Source organism: Trachurus trachurus (genome assembly GCF_905171665.1).
Source record: "Trachurus trachurus genome assembly, chromosome: 1".
Lineage (NCBI taxonomy): Eukaryota > Metazoa > Chordata > Actinopteri > Carangiformes > Carangidae > Trachurus > Trachurus trachurus.
The window spans coordinates 16,643,803-16,658,914 of NC_139891.1; the positions used below are offsets into that span (position 1 = coordinate 16,643,803).

At 42.5% G+C, this 15,112-nt stretch overlaps 1 protein-coding gene across 2 annotated transcripts in view; it reads right to left on the reverse strand.

Moving 5' to 3' along the window:
- Positions 1 to 15,112, reverse strand: part of pax5 (paired box 5) — a 47,994-nt gene that overhangs the window by 30,288 nt on the left and 2,594 nt on the right. For both annotated transcript variants that reach the window (XM_083983519.1, XM_083983518.1), the window contains exon 2: positions 2,286 to 2,451. In XM_083983519.1, the coding sequence (XP_083839645.1) occupies positions 2,286 to 2,451 (166 nt within the window). The remainder of the gene's footprint in view (positions 1 to 2,285; positions 2,452 to 15,112) is intronic.

Genomic DNA, 15,112 nt, shown 5'->3' on the forward strand with positions numbered 1-15,112 from the left:
CATCAGGGTGCTGCTTCACAGAGAGCGAGGCTGTTGATTTTATTGTTCACCTCCTATCATAAGGAAACCCTTCACGGCAAGGAAGACTGATTGCATCAAGCAAAAGCTCTTCCAGTGTGCACACTGGAGAGATTTGGGCCTCTTGACAAATTTAAGACTAATGTCATCTCTGTGGTTTTTGCCTGTTGTGTCTACAACTGTTTATGCCGCTGTTTGCAGCTGCTGCAGGTGTCTCTTGCAAAGGAGGTCTCTGATCTCAGTGGCAGGCGTCATCTGGTTAGGTAAAGGTGAAATATAATGCTCTCTACAAATGACGACCGCCGTCGCAGCGTCCACGATCTGCTGTAGAGACCTGTGTCAGCTAAATAACCGAGTGTAAATCCAACGCACTAAAACACCTGAGAGAAAAAAATATGTATGCCTAAAGCCTGACTCGGCCCGTGAACGGCTTTTTGTTTTTTTTTAAGCAATTTCAAGACACAGAGGTAAGAAGAGAGTGGCAGGGATACACACACACACACACACACACACACACACACACACACACACACACACACACACACTCACACTAATGCAAACACACACACTCTCAGAGTGTTTCGTGTCCACCATGGCTATTTCATGAATGTATTTGCATGCAGAGGGGCCATGGGGGCAGGGGGTGGGAGGACAGCAAATGCGCTACTCAGCTTGCAGAAAAGGGGGGGATGCTGTGTGTGGATGCAAGCTGTCAGTCAGTCTTAAACCTGCTGCGCTCCCTCTCTCCCTCTCTCTCTCTCTCTCTCTCTCTCTCTCCACCGCTGTACGGTAGAGTAATCCCTTCCGTGAAGATGTGTGTTCCACTAAATGTGCGTTTCCTTGTCTTTCTTTGAAGTGTGCGTGGGTGTGCGCACGTTGCAAGATGTGGGTGTGCTTGCACGTTGTGACTATTCACAGCTGGAGTATAAACACAGCTAAAGGAAAAACAATCTATTTTCAAATGGAAAACTATTTAAATTATTCACAGCTGAATCATTGGTGAATAAACGAGCATGGTTATTGATATCCGCACAACGATGAGCCAACACACACACACACACACACACACACACACACACACACACACACACACACACACACACACACACAGGGTGAAAGAGTTGGTGTTTTTGTTCTGCTGGCACCACAGAGACAGAGAGGAGAGGATAAAACAACCCTCCCTCCTTCCATCCCTCGCCCCCCCCCCCCCACCACCACCACCACCTCATCCCCACCCCCTCCTGCGCCCCCCCACCCCCCTCCTCACGGTAACGCTTCAGTGGGTTGAACGGCCAGGACAGGGGAGGGAGAGAGAGAGAGAGAGAGAGAGAGAGAGAGAGACGGAGAGAGGGAAAGAGAAAGAGAAGCAAGGGAGAACAATGAGCTACACATTTTTTTATATAGCTGAGGGTCGCTGTAGCTAATCCTTCCCCTCCGTCCCCACAAACGGTCTCCGTCTCTCATTCGTTTTTTCTTTTTCCTGCACTCCTCTTCTTTAACACGCCTTTTCCCTTTTGATTGTGTTTCTTGTTCTTGTGTCTTTCTCCCATTCCCCATCTCTCTCTGTCTATTTTTTTTTTTTTTGGAGGGGGGGGGGGGGGGGGGGGGGCGGCTCAGAAATATGGTGCCACTTTCATTTTGATGCTAATTCCAAAAAGTGATGAATCTTTTCCCTTTTGTCCCCCTTTCTTCTGCGGGGGACAGAACGAGCAGGGATTTACTCTTGAATTTAGCTTTGAAAAGGCAGAGGGAGAGACGGACAGAGAGAGAGAGTGACAGAAATATTGAGAGGGGTCGGACGAGAAATACAGGATAGAGAGAGAGGTGAAAAAGGCAAAAAAAAAAAAAAAAACAGTAGAGAGTGCAGAGTGAGACAAGTGAGATAGAGAAATAAGGGACAGCGTGTACATGTTGAGGGAATTAAATAAATGACAGAATTGACACGAAGAGTCAGTGTCACCTCTCAGGAGCTTCAGTTTGACACATGTTGAGTTTATTTCTATGAGTGACATGACCCCAAAAAAAAAAAAAAAAAGAGCCAGTTGTGGAAAGTTGGCAATGTTTGACGCAGACATTTTATCCTGTCCAGCAATAGAGGACGATGTCGAACCAAGGCGACAACATTTTTACACACCTCAACCACCCGTGCGCGCCGTGACATGTCGGGGTCACACCGTTTCACACTCTGCTGGACACTGTTGTACGTAAAAAAGGGTCAAACTGTGAATGTCTCATCTGTCACTGTGCAGTCATAAGTGCGTATTTACCTGCCCAGTATCTTGCTGACACATCCATGGCTGACTCGTAGCTGGCGTGAGATGTCGCAGGGCCGAACCCCTTGGTGGGCGAGTTCTACTATTCGCTGTCGCACGACATCAGGGAGGGGCCTGCCGTTCACAAACACACCTCCAAGCTGGTTCACTCCACCATGTCCTGGAACAGTGAGAGAAAACACAGTTTGGCGTGAATCAAAAGAAGGTGGAGGTGAGAGACAGAAAAATGTTATGGCTGCCTGCCTGAGAAAAATAAAGTAAAACAATGGCGAATTTATTGATTTGTATAAGAAACAAAGTGTCAAGTAATCAGTAGGAATTCACTGAGAAACTCTCCATTTCTGGAAAGACACCACAGGACGTTGGCAGAAGACAGTCGGACATGTTTCACAACTGGATGACCCAAAATTAAATGTAACCGTTTTTATCATTTGACGTATTCTGGACGTATTCGGGACCCTCTTACTGTCAACCACAAATATATAAACAAATATTCACACAATGCCTACGACTCAGTGCAACATCAGTATTCTATTGATGACTACTGAGCAGTCCAGCTGAAGCAGCCAGAGGTTAAAATGCCTTGCTAAAGGGCAGTTTGGACAGTCACTGCATCACTGCTCATCAGGATCGTTTATCGAATGACTGCAGTCTGGAGCTAAACATGCACACAGCGGCTTTGTAAAATACCTCCTGTTCTTGCCCTAAAGGACAACTGCTTCTACAAAAATCAGTTTGTTTAGGATTTTTTTGCAGTTTTTGTCATTTGTTGGACAACACTTATTGATTATTTTATATATTGATCATTGAGATTTATTTCTGGAAATCTCATCAGCATCGTGGCTCGCTTGTGCAGCTAAGTCTAGTCTTTAAAATAACCAGAACAAGAAATGTTGTTGCTTGGTTACTTTACGTTTAAAATGATTCATTATTGTTTATGAGGAAGATTCAAACATATGATAACTCTCTGTTCTCCGGCCGCTGGTCCTAGGCTGGAGTCAATTTTCCTGTCTTGGATACATCTAATTTCTTTGCTGCCACTGATTCCTCTTGCTCAGCATAATTGTGCTTGTTGGATGATTCCAAAGTGCAAAGTTTGCCCATTTTCACCCAGGGCACTGTACACTAAGATCTTAAGTAAATGAAGGGATTTCAATTAATTATTGAACAAGGCATTGCCCTGGCTTCTTACTTAAAGATAGCTCTAATATACCCCCTGAGGGATGTGGGGATGAAAGTATAAAAGGAAATGAATGAAAGAGAGCAAGACTGGTATAGACCAAAATAGATTAGAAAAGAATATCTGAGCTTTGTCATAATTTAACAACTGAATGATAGGCCTACATACTGTTATACTCTTTTATACTCTACACTAAAATCGATCAGTCCTCTACTAGCCATTAGAAACATGACATGACAAACAGACTGACTTAAACAGAAGCAACAACGGAGAAGGGACAGACAGATGTGAATTACAGAAAAGTAACCAAGCATGTTGATATATAGGAACATAGTCTGGATCCATAGTTTCAATTACCCTGTTCTAGAGGCGTACCAACATGCACCGTGCCAATGGCAGCCCGTCACAGTTCGCCTTCACACCTACTGTATGTGAAGCCCACAATGAAAGGCTCCAGTGAGCCGAGCCGGGTTTGAAACCAGGAACTTCTTGCATTGAGGTGACAGCGTAAACCAGCGTTAACCACTGTATCAGCCACTATCCTCAGCACCACCAAGGTACAGCGTGTAAGTGAGAAGGGGGGAAATAAGACTTTGGGGGCAAAAATGTCTCCTTCTATGTGTATATACAGTATGTGTCTCACCAAAGGCAGTATAAATCAACCAGAATTTCTCTACCACATAATCCACTGGCTTTTGTATTACCATAGTGATTACGTCTTTAGGGGAAACACACACACACACTCACACTCACTAATCCTAGCTGTGGGGGTAATAGATTTTAAACACATTACCCCAGCAGGGATACCCCCTAAAACACAAAGCTGTCCCCTGAACCTGTCCCCCTGTCCTCCTCTTCTGTTCACCATCAGCATAAAATAAAATAAAAACACACACACACCCTCCTCCAGCCCAGATATAAATAGGTCCACACACGGAGGATAAATACAGAAATGTGAAGTCTAGAGAGTCTCATTCTGTGACATCAAACAAAGCTATTTCCAGGCTGCTGATGTGTACGGTCACTCTCCTCCATACTACTTTATTTTTTAAGATAGAAGAAGGAGCTTCATTATGCAGATGCCAGCTGCAGACAGTACAATTTGAAAAGCAATTGCTCTTTACAAAAGACAGCAACACAAACAGTCAGACACAGTTATATCCATTTCTGCATTGCCCCTGTGAACCGGGATTTAAAGACTAAATGGCATGAAATGTAACAACCATCCCTAACTTTCGAGACATTATAATCGCATTAGCTGCATCGAAAGTATTCAGGTTCCTCAGCACATCTATATGACTAAATTACAGTAAATGTACTTTAGATTTTAAAGGAGCAAGCTACTAATTTTACACTTCAGTCAGGTTATTGGACACTGGGGAGAGGAAGGCAGCGGCACTGCTCAGCTTTAAAAACTAAGGTGAGTTTTTCAAAGTCTGAAGACAATAACCTGTATAACATCATCAGATAAATGAATGAATAAAACCTTCTTTACAAACTGCAAATGTGGCATTTGAAAGTCATGGACTTTTACACAGTTGAAGGGTTTAATCATACAGATGTTGTTGAGTTGCATTGAGGAGAGGTTGACCCTGCAATGAAGTCAAGACATCTCTCCTTCTACTGCTTTTAATTTTAATCCATTTTTTAATATAATTTTTCTGCCTTGGTGTGTGCGAAGAGGTAGTTAGTTTTAATAAGTAATATCATTATCAAGTGGTAATATCCTTTAAACTCTAAACAATGCAAATGGAATAACAACAGTTAAGATGCATGGTCACAACAGTTCAAATTTGGCGGTGAACTGGCTTTACAGAATATTTGGTCAATGTGTCAATGAAACAAGCAGCCACAGCTCTTTGTGGAGTCAAAGCAACCAGGACTCTGCTCAGGTCACATCTGAGTCTATGACATATCAATAGGTTGCTCACTTTTGTAGCTTTGAAAAATGTTGCAGAAACATTTGGGGGCAAACATGCAGGGATGAGTTTTTGGCTTCCTGTGAGTCTGTTGAAAACAATGAGTGATGTCGGATACTGGATCAACTGGAAACACTGGGAGCCTTTCCACTCTACAACTGCTGAACTCCACTGTTTATTGAATGCACTTTGAGACATTTCACGCTTTTAACAATGCAGGTAAATAACCGTAAGAATGGAAACGGCATAAAATAAAAGTCCTCAGCTGGACTCTGACTGAAGATGATGCAGTTCAACCTCAGCTGCCGTCCAGCTGTTTTCCCCCTGAACTCTCCAGGTTCTCAGGGGTTTTTTTTGTGTGTGTGTATGTGTTTGGGTCTTTTACTTTAATTTAAAAGCTGTTCAGTGATTTACTGTGACTGATTTGCTGTGATTTTTATTGGATATCCTGATGGTAGTGTCTCACTGAGTCCTGAGCCGCAGAGAGGAAACTCACACACAAACACAATCACACACTTTTAGATATTCCTCAAAGCCAGAGCGAGCCATCTGACCTACATGGACAAATTCAACACGCTCTGTCTCTCTCTCGCGCGCTGGGGACGCTGTGCACGGTTGTAAAAAGGCATTATTCCTTCCTCCTCTCTTTATTATTATTTCCTGAAACCTTCCCTGCCTGCTTCGCTGAATAAAAGCACAGTTTTTGCGCAGCCGTTTATAAAAAGCCTACTGTGCTACGTCCTCCTCACCACAGGTATCTGCAGAAAAGACTCTCTCCCTCTCTCCCTCTGTCTCTCTCTCTTTCTCAGATAAGAGTAAATGAAATGGTTCCTTTCACCCTTCCTATCTGGGCCAGGGCATGAAATACGCCTTGCTTTGTAAAGAGATGGAGAGGAATGACTTGTGACCCACAAAAACCTCCAGATAACTATTTATTTACTTATCTGTGTGTTTACTGTTGGCATTAGACGTTCAGGCTCTCACCATTCTTGGGGTAGGCGATGGGGATTATGTGTTTGAAATTTATTTTTTCAAGCCTATAAATACTGATAGGGACAAAATGCAGAAACTTTATAAATTACACGAATTTGTCAGCATTTGTAGCATCATTCTTTGGATATGAGATGCAAGTTTTCGTTTTAAAAGCGGTATGTACCATGTTTTTACACAGCTGGAATATCAGAGGAGGTAAACTTGCAGTTTTTAGGATTGCAACTGAGAGAATTTACATTTTGAAGGGAACAATCCACGTCCCGTGGTCAGAACGTCTAAAAGAGATAATTTGGTAGCGTGTCGCCACACAGGGCTGATGTTCCCTCACAGCTGTGTGAGTTTAAGGTAATTCATCAACACTGACCAAACAAATTAACCACTTGCTCCAAGAAATTCAATCAACATTGGCCAGCTTGGGAGGTTTTGTTGCAAATTAGATACAAAGATTTTGCCAAATTAGGGGTCTTGGCTTTTAAGGGTCTTTCTATAAACGCCGAACCTCCAGTCTCTGGAGGGGGGTAAGTGTTGGCAGAGGCAGCAGCTTCAATTTCATCCTGGAGAAACAGAATCAGAGAGGGACAGAGACAGCCAGGGGACCAGGGGTCATTATGCATCCCTGTTGTATTTTATTTATTTGCCCTTTATAGGAGCTGACTTAAGAGCCCAGCACCTCCTTAAATGTTTGATTGATTCACTGTTTCCAGGAGGAAAAAATACAGAGATAAAGCAGAATATATTGGAGCTCCCCCATCCAGAAAATAAGGTCCATTAGGCTCTCTGTCTCTCTACATTCCTCTGTGTCTCTCTCTCCGTTTCTCTCTCTTTCTCTCCCTCTCTCTGCACGCCAACCTCGCTCTCCCCCTCTCTCTCTCTCATCTCTCATCTGCCTCGTCACGGCCTGACGACTCAAAAATAAAGCAAAAGAGAAATCGCAACAAAACGCCACCGGTTTCTCTCTCTCTCTCCCTCTTCTCTCTCTTCCTCTGTTTAGAAAAAAAAGACAGAAAAGAGGGAACTAGAAATTACTTTTGGCTGAAAACCTGTTTGGAAAGTTGCCCGCGAGAATACAGATGAAGCACATTTCCTTGAGCAAACACTGAATAGATCTGTGAGATGTGCCAGCAAGGCGTTTTGGTCGTATAGTGTTATTTTTTTTCTCACGAAATGCGGAATAATTAATATTGTGTTGGCGAAGTGCGACTTGCGAACTTGTTAATAAACGATTCGTCAGTATCTATCTTCTATATATAAAACAGTTTCCAGAGAAAAATGTAAGTAAAAAATAAATAATAAATAAATAAAAACTATTGTGTGACAGACTAAAAAATGAATGAAACCTCCTTCAGCGTACAATTATTCTACCTCTTATTTCTCACTTCATTTTCAGTGGGCAGAGTTCGGGATAAAGTTTTATTCAAATCAGCTTCGTATTATTTTCACCTCCGGTTTCGTCATTTTGCCTGTCAGAGGTTGTTTTTTTTTTTCATCCTCTTTGGACTAAGTCATGGGTCGACCACTAAGGTAGAGGCCACAGCTTCTCCTGCTTAATATTCAGCATGCCACTATTACCATTACAATACGTGATTATGAAATTCATCTCATTATCATCACAATTACCTATAGATTTTTAAAACATCTCTGCTTCATATAGGCTGGTTTCATGCGTCATGACGCAAAACGCACCCCAGAGTCAGCAATGGTGCAACCCAGCAGGATGATATGAAGCATGTCAAATAATTATTTATTTTTTCTCGGCCAAAAAAAAAATCGAAACTGTTGAGGAAGGTTAAAAATTAATTAAAAATTTTCCACTTAGAAAAAAACAGTAACTTTGGGTAAAAACTTACTCATTAAAGTATTGTGATCAAACATTGCGTTGAGGGGGAGCTCTCTCTCTCTCTCTCTCTCTCTCTCTCTCTCTCTCTCTCTCTCACACACACACACACACACACTCACACACACACACACACACACACACACACACACACACACACACACACACACACACACACACACACACACACACACACACACCTTTTGACTCAGTAACACATGTTTGTTGCGAAAAGGACAGAACATAAAAACTACCAACTTTAAACTCCCTGCCGCACACACGAGCTGAAATTAATGCCCCAAGTGTTGCACACATTGCACACACACACACACACACACACACACACACACACACACACACACACACACACACTGATACACATACACAGCACATCGCCCAACAACATTTCCACGCGTCACAGTCGATTCATGCCAACCTCTCTCGCTCTCTCTCCCTCTCTGACATTTTTTAGGTGTAATCGTTTTAAAGCGTCTCGGCGCCCTGACATATATAACTTCAGCTGCGCTCTGACCGTCAGCACCGCGGATCATTGGCTTTGGTGAAACGGCAGGGAAGAGGAAACGTGATTCGTTCTAGCTTTTGGAACTTCTCTCTGTCTCTCTCTTTTCATCCTGCAGGATAACGCACCGTGGGAACCTCTGTCAGTCACATAACACAGGTTCTCCCCGCCACTAAACTGCAATAAAACGTATGATGCATAATCTATTACACGGTGAAATACCTGCAGGACGCTTTTTAGTGCAGAGACAGATCTGATCCACCGTGCAAATTGTGAATATGGGACTCTATTTAAATCGGATGTTTTCGGGTTATGTGTAGGGCAGGCCTATGTTCGTTTAAACAAAAATGTTACAAATGCAGCTTTGTTGGAAACTTATTAATTTAATTATTTCCCACTATTGGGATTTCCATAACAGCCAATCTTTGGAGATGATTTTGAGTGAAACATGATATTCATTCCAGAGCTTAAATATGTAAGGGGGTTTCTTTAGCACAAAGTCAGCAGGAACCTTTTGTTTTGTGATTTTCTTTTCATTTTTTTGTGCTCAAAGATATTTAACAGAAGAAAAAAAAACACAGCTCTTGTTTGTTTGTATTTTTCTATTATTAGCGATCTGTCACTTGTATCAAATACATTCCATGTAAAGGGACGTGGTTGGTATTTGGGGAGGGAAAGTGGACTGGAAAAACAAAGCAGGGCCCGCCATGTCACGACTGAGTGACCCACATCCCCCACACCCTCTCTTCCCATTTATAGCCTATGTGCTGCCATGGCTACGCCCCCCCTCCAAAAGAAGCACCTGCTCTGCTGCTGAAGTGTCCTTGAGCAAGACACGGAGCCTGCGACCTGTGTGTGTGTGTGTGTGTGTGTGTGTGTGTGTGTGTGTGTGTGTGTGTGTGTGTGTGTGTGTGTGTGTGTGTGTGTGTGTGTGTGTGTGTGTGTGTGTGTGTGTGTGTGTTTCCCTGCGGGGGATCAACAGAGTCTCACCTTGTTATTATTCTAAGACCTGAGCAGATCTCCGTGTGTGTCTGTCTAACCTGGTTATGTGCAGAAACACTGTTACTGTTGTGGATCAAGTTCAGCTTTTAGTCATGCTTTGTTAACCCGGTCTCTCTCTCTCTCTTTCTCTCTCACTCACTCTCTCTTTCTCTCTGACCCCTACACCTCCTCTTCCCTTCAAAGAGGAAAACACAGCAAACCATGCAGCAGATACAAACAGATATAGTCCCGCATACTCTACAATACATACATTATAATGCATTTCACAATAAAAAATAAATCACCTTAGATTCACGAGCAATTGTCAAATTACACCTGTTCTACATGTGTAGCCTACATTTACCGCTGCAACAGACAAGACAGCAATTACATCAAATGAACAAGGATGAAGACAGCTGTAAACACAATTTAGGCCTAAAGTTTTTCATGTACCCAGATTTTAAAACACTGCAAAAAATACGCATAGCCTATGGAGTCTTTCAGTGGACTCTGCTTATTTGTTCTTACTTATTTTTGAAGGAAAAATGTGAGCCAGTCTAGGAGATGGTTCACTTGCACAGAGCCAAAGCTATATTGACCTTTTTTAATTAATTACATCATCTTTAATTCATCAACCCAAAGTTAAAACGTTATATTTAATTTGTAACAGTCTCGATGAGGCTGGTTTTCTATAAAGGAGATGAGGGTGTTCACATTATTTAAACACTGTTGCAGACTCTTTTTTAGTGTATTTTCTACAAATAGCCATGAATAAATAAATAAAAACAGATAGATTAAAAAAAAAGACTTAAATAAAGAGTGTTGTTTATAGTAAAGCTGGAAATGCCACTACTCCGCTTTTCTCTGCTGCATTATATACACAGAGTTGGAGCTCTGTGTGGTTCAGTTCAGGGCAGGTTGAGGGAATTAATAAACGAATAAACTTACTGTGCATCGCCGCGAACGGGTCGTGCTTACAGTGAATCTCCATCGGTAAAGTGGGTCTGGAGGACCCCGGTACGAGATGAGGGTGTTCGGGGTGGAGGGTCTTTAAAAAAAAATGCCACCGGATGCCACGCGCTTCAGTCGGCCACTTTTACTGACAGACCGTCTCCTCCAGTGAGATGTGGAAACGAGGGTTTAGGCTGTTGGTCCTCTTAAAGAGAGCAACTTTCTCTTGATTAATTAAAAAAAAAAAAGAAACTTTAGCTGACTGACAGGGTGAGGCAGGAGGGATTTTATCTCGAACTAAATGGGAGGTTTGTTAAAAAACAAACTGTGGATCAGTGACGGGCTCCCTCCTCCTCATGGGGACGGGACATCGCGGCCGGTCTCCAAAACCAGAGGAGGGAAACGACAGCAGTAGAGCTCATTCCTTCAGCTGCACGTCAACACTGAGTTGCACCAGTCCAAGGGTAAAAAAAAAAAAAGTAAGACTTTGGCAAAAGAAAAAACAAAAGCCAAATGGCAACAATAGTAGCCTAATATATAGGCTATATATACAAAATAATGTAAATGTGGATCTATATGGAGAGCAAACAGAGCAGAGTCTCCCTCCCTTTCTCTCCTTCTCGGTCCGCTGGCCGTGACCCCTGAACTACGATGTGGGCTGAAGTTTCTTCCTCTCAGTCTGTTCAAAAATATTTAATTATACAAAAATATGCAAGAAAAAAATGCCCAGTTTGAACAACAACAAAAATATTCGTTACAGATCCACGTTTGGGTGTTTTTGGTTTTGTTTGTTTTCTTATTGATGTTGGTTTTTTCCCCAGGTTATTTTGCGCACATCGTCCTCGGCAGCTCCTCTCACATCACTTGGTATAATTTCCCATCAGCAAAGAGAGTGAGCGCTCACATCTTGAAGTCTCATATCCACCGTGCCAAAAATAATAAAAAATAAAAGACAGAAAAAGAAAGAGAAAAGGGAAGGAAATTGCGAAGCAGGAAAATCGGAAACAGCACTTTCTGGTCTGAGTGAAAGCCACAGAGGCTGAGTTGAGAGTTGTTATCCTAGCAGCTCTCTGTCTCTGTCTCTGTCCCCCTTCTTGCTGACCAGGACTCGCTGCTCAACTCCCGGTTTATATGAGAGTTTGGAGGCGAATTTCTTCGCGCTGGGGGAGAAAAAACGGTCCTGGTGAAATTCAGACGGCACTTTTCCCCACGCTCTCGCCAAAAGACACCGACACTGTGGTGTAAATATGTACATAAACGGGTTTCTTTAACTACACGGAGTACAGCTGCCTGCGCCCCAGCGTCCACGGTGGCGCACGACCGCGTTTCAGGACCTGCTCTCGTGCGGACAGCGCCCGCGCTCCCAACCCCCTGGAAGCCTAACCTCCACGCGCCGGCCAGCTGCCCGTCACTCACAGCTCATCCCGCCAATCACGGCGCGAGCGCTGCCTCCTCGTCAGCGCCGACACCGGCTTAGACTCGGGCGGGGGAGGGCGGCGATTGGCCGGCGCGAATCCCGTGGGCCAATGACGCCCCGCACGCTTTGTCCGTCCACCAATGGGGAGGCTCGGTGGAGAGACGCAGGGCTCGGGGAGTAGATGATCATATGTTTAATTTCAATTAACGAAGTAAAAAAAAACCTAATGCCTTTATACCCATTTGCGCTCAATTTATTCATGTCAATATTAAATGGCTAATTAAACGAGTATTACTAAAAATGAGGCTTAGTTGCGGCAAGGTTTTATAAATGAGGAAATGCTCAATAACTCAAACAGCAATTGTCCATCCTTCTGTAGCTCCTGTAGGTAAAACAAGAAAACAAAAAACGGAAATAAAAATTAATATATAAATATAAAAAAGGCTGATTTTAAAGGACCACTGCATTTAAGTTACACCCATTTAAGTTATATTTTGACTCCAAAACCTTCTGATTGTGCTTCTGTTTCTTTTGCCATGTAGGCCTACAGGAGTGAGAGCTGTCAACAATTGGCCCTGCATAATTTCCCTCTTTCGCCCAAAACAATGTCATAAATCTTTAGCTTGGGGAGAATGGAGAGAAAACACATGAAACATGCATTCCCACTCATTACCTAATTGATTGCAGATCCAAACGGATGTCGTTTTTTTTTTCCTAATGAAATGCAATTGGCGAGCTCCGCATTTACACTCCAAACTGAGAGAGAGGGGGATTCAATACATGTTCGTCCCACCTGATTTGAGAGGGCATATCTAAGCCTCGCCCCAGTAATATTAACCACACAAATAGCCTAAAGCATGAGCCAAATTAAAAAGTGTTATTTCCCTTCTTCCTGCTTCTAGACATTTAATCATTTTTGTTCTACGATGTTTACACTGTGCGCATAACACTTAGATGAGGCACGTTTACCACCATATAGGACATCAATTATCACGTGATTCTTGGCCATATAACAGCATCATTAAAGATTAGATACGACTGATATTTTCGTGTAGGAGGCTGATGTTTACAGTGACACACTATCAAACAACAACAATAACAACATTTACCTTAATCTGCCTAGTTTTTATATATCCTCTGCAGACCCACAGGCTTGATGTACCTCAAGGCAATTCATCTGATCCTGAAAAGGTCAATGTATGATATTATTGAGTTTATTTAATTTTTGATTTTTTTTTTTTTTGTAGATTTCTTGCTTTGCATTATTGGTTTCAATCCTTCTTTCATTATGACCACTCCTGTCCTCAGACTGCAGTCGACTGGCTCATGTTGAACCGCTCTTGGGCTCAAAAAGAAGCGGCTTGAATCCAAATAGAAGAGGAGCGGTCAGAGAGCCAGGTGGTCCTCATTAAAAACAAACACACTGCTGCTTGTGTCTGTTGTTCTTGTTGTTTTCCGTTTCTCTTCATCTCAGAAAACTAAAGGAGGTGGTTTGAGTTTTGCTTCTCTGTCGTGGTGGACTTCTTCAGTGCGGGTGTTTGCCGGATGAGCCACGAGGGGGCGTTCAACCTTGGGCAACGCGCCCGCGAGCACACGCACGTGCACGCAGCCCAACACAACGAGCAAAACGCAAAGACGTACAGAAACTTTACCAGCAACAACATATCTAAACTCAGGAATTATTTCCAGTAAGAGGGCCCCGAGCAGAGCAGAGCAGGCCCACACCGGAAGCATATACAACACCATATAGCCTATAGGATGAATCTACATCTGATGTTTTGACTGTTAAATAAGCCACTCTGCTCCTCTAACCCAGATCTTCAAACACTAAATATGGTTTCATGAATCTTCATTGATTCCACGTCCCGGCTCTTTAATCCACTGACAGTAAAATACACCCCGAAGCATTCACACTAATCCTCATTCATATTTCACATCTGTTTCTTGAGTATTCATGAATTAGGCCTCATACAAATCTGACAGACAGCACAACCAGATTGATTTTGTTTTTATATTAAAATAAAAAAAAAATAAAAAAAGACAAAAGGGGGAAAAACAATAGAAAATAATAAGAAACACACCCGGAAACAGAAGCTTGGATATTTAGAATGAATTCATGCTCCACATACATTAGGCCTACATTAAGGCCATGTGAGCAGCAAGTGTAGGAGAGTATAGACAATGACAATGACTATGAGGGACACTGCTGCGAGACAAAATAGTACACAAACTCTACAATTACATGTATCGAATATACTGATTTTTTTTAATATATTTTTTTGCATTTCTTTGCTATTTCAAATAAATAAATAAACAAAACTGGAATTTGTGCGTTGAAATCTTCAAACGGAGACTTAAAATCCAAAGCACAGCCATATCATATTGTGCAATTTAGTTTTTTTTCCTCTTCCCTATTGTATCCGTGCAGCCTCAGTCTGGTTTTATTTATTGAGATATAGACACGAGCGGTTCTCTCCCCACAGAAGTAAATTGCAGTCGTCGCCCTTGTCTCTCCGATTTGCAAATTAAATACATAAGCAATTAAAAAATCCAAACACAATCAATCATGTATACAAATTGTTGTTGCTTTAGGGTTGGAAATTTGAAGAAAACTTCCATCAGGGTAGGACGACTTTAATCCGGGGGTCCAAATCCATTACCATATTTCATTACCTCTCCAGTGCTGGAAATGGGAGGATGGGAGGAGAAGGAGGAGGAGGGGGGAAAGGGTGTGTATACTTTTTAAAACATTAGTAAGAATGTGGTTGAGTCGTGATAATCATTTGCAGGCAAATTGGAGGCAATGTTGTTGTTTAAGTGCTCCATCTTTCCTTCCTTCTCTCCCTTCCCCTTCCCTCCATCCACCATGAAGCTTCGGCTGTTTTGCTTTTTGCGCCCGAGCCTCGAAACGAAAAAGCAATGAAAAATTAATAGCGCATGTTAACTCCACCAGCTCGTTTATTACACGCCCGCTGACTGTAAACATAATGAGAAAGCTCCCGTATCTCTTCTTAAGTTTTCATTTG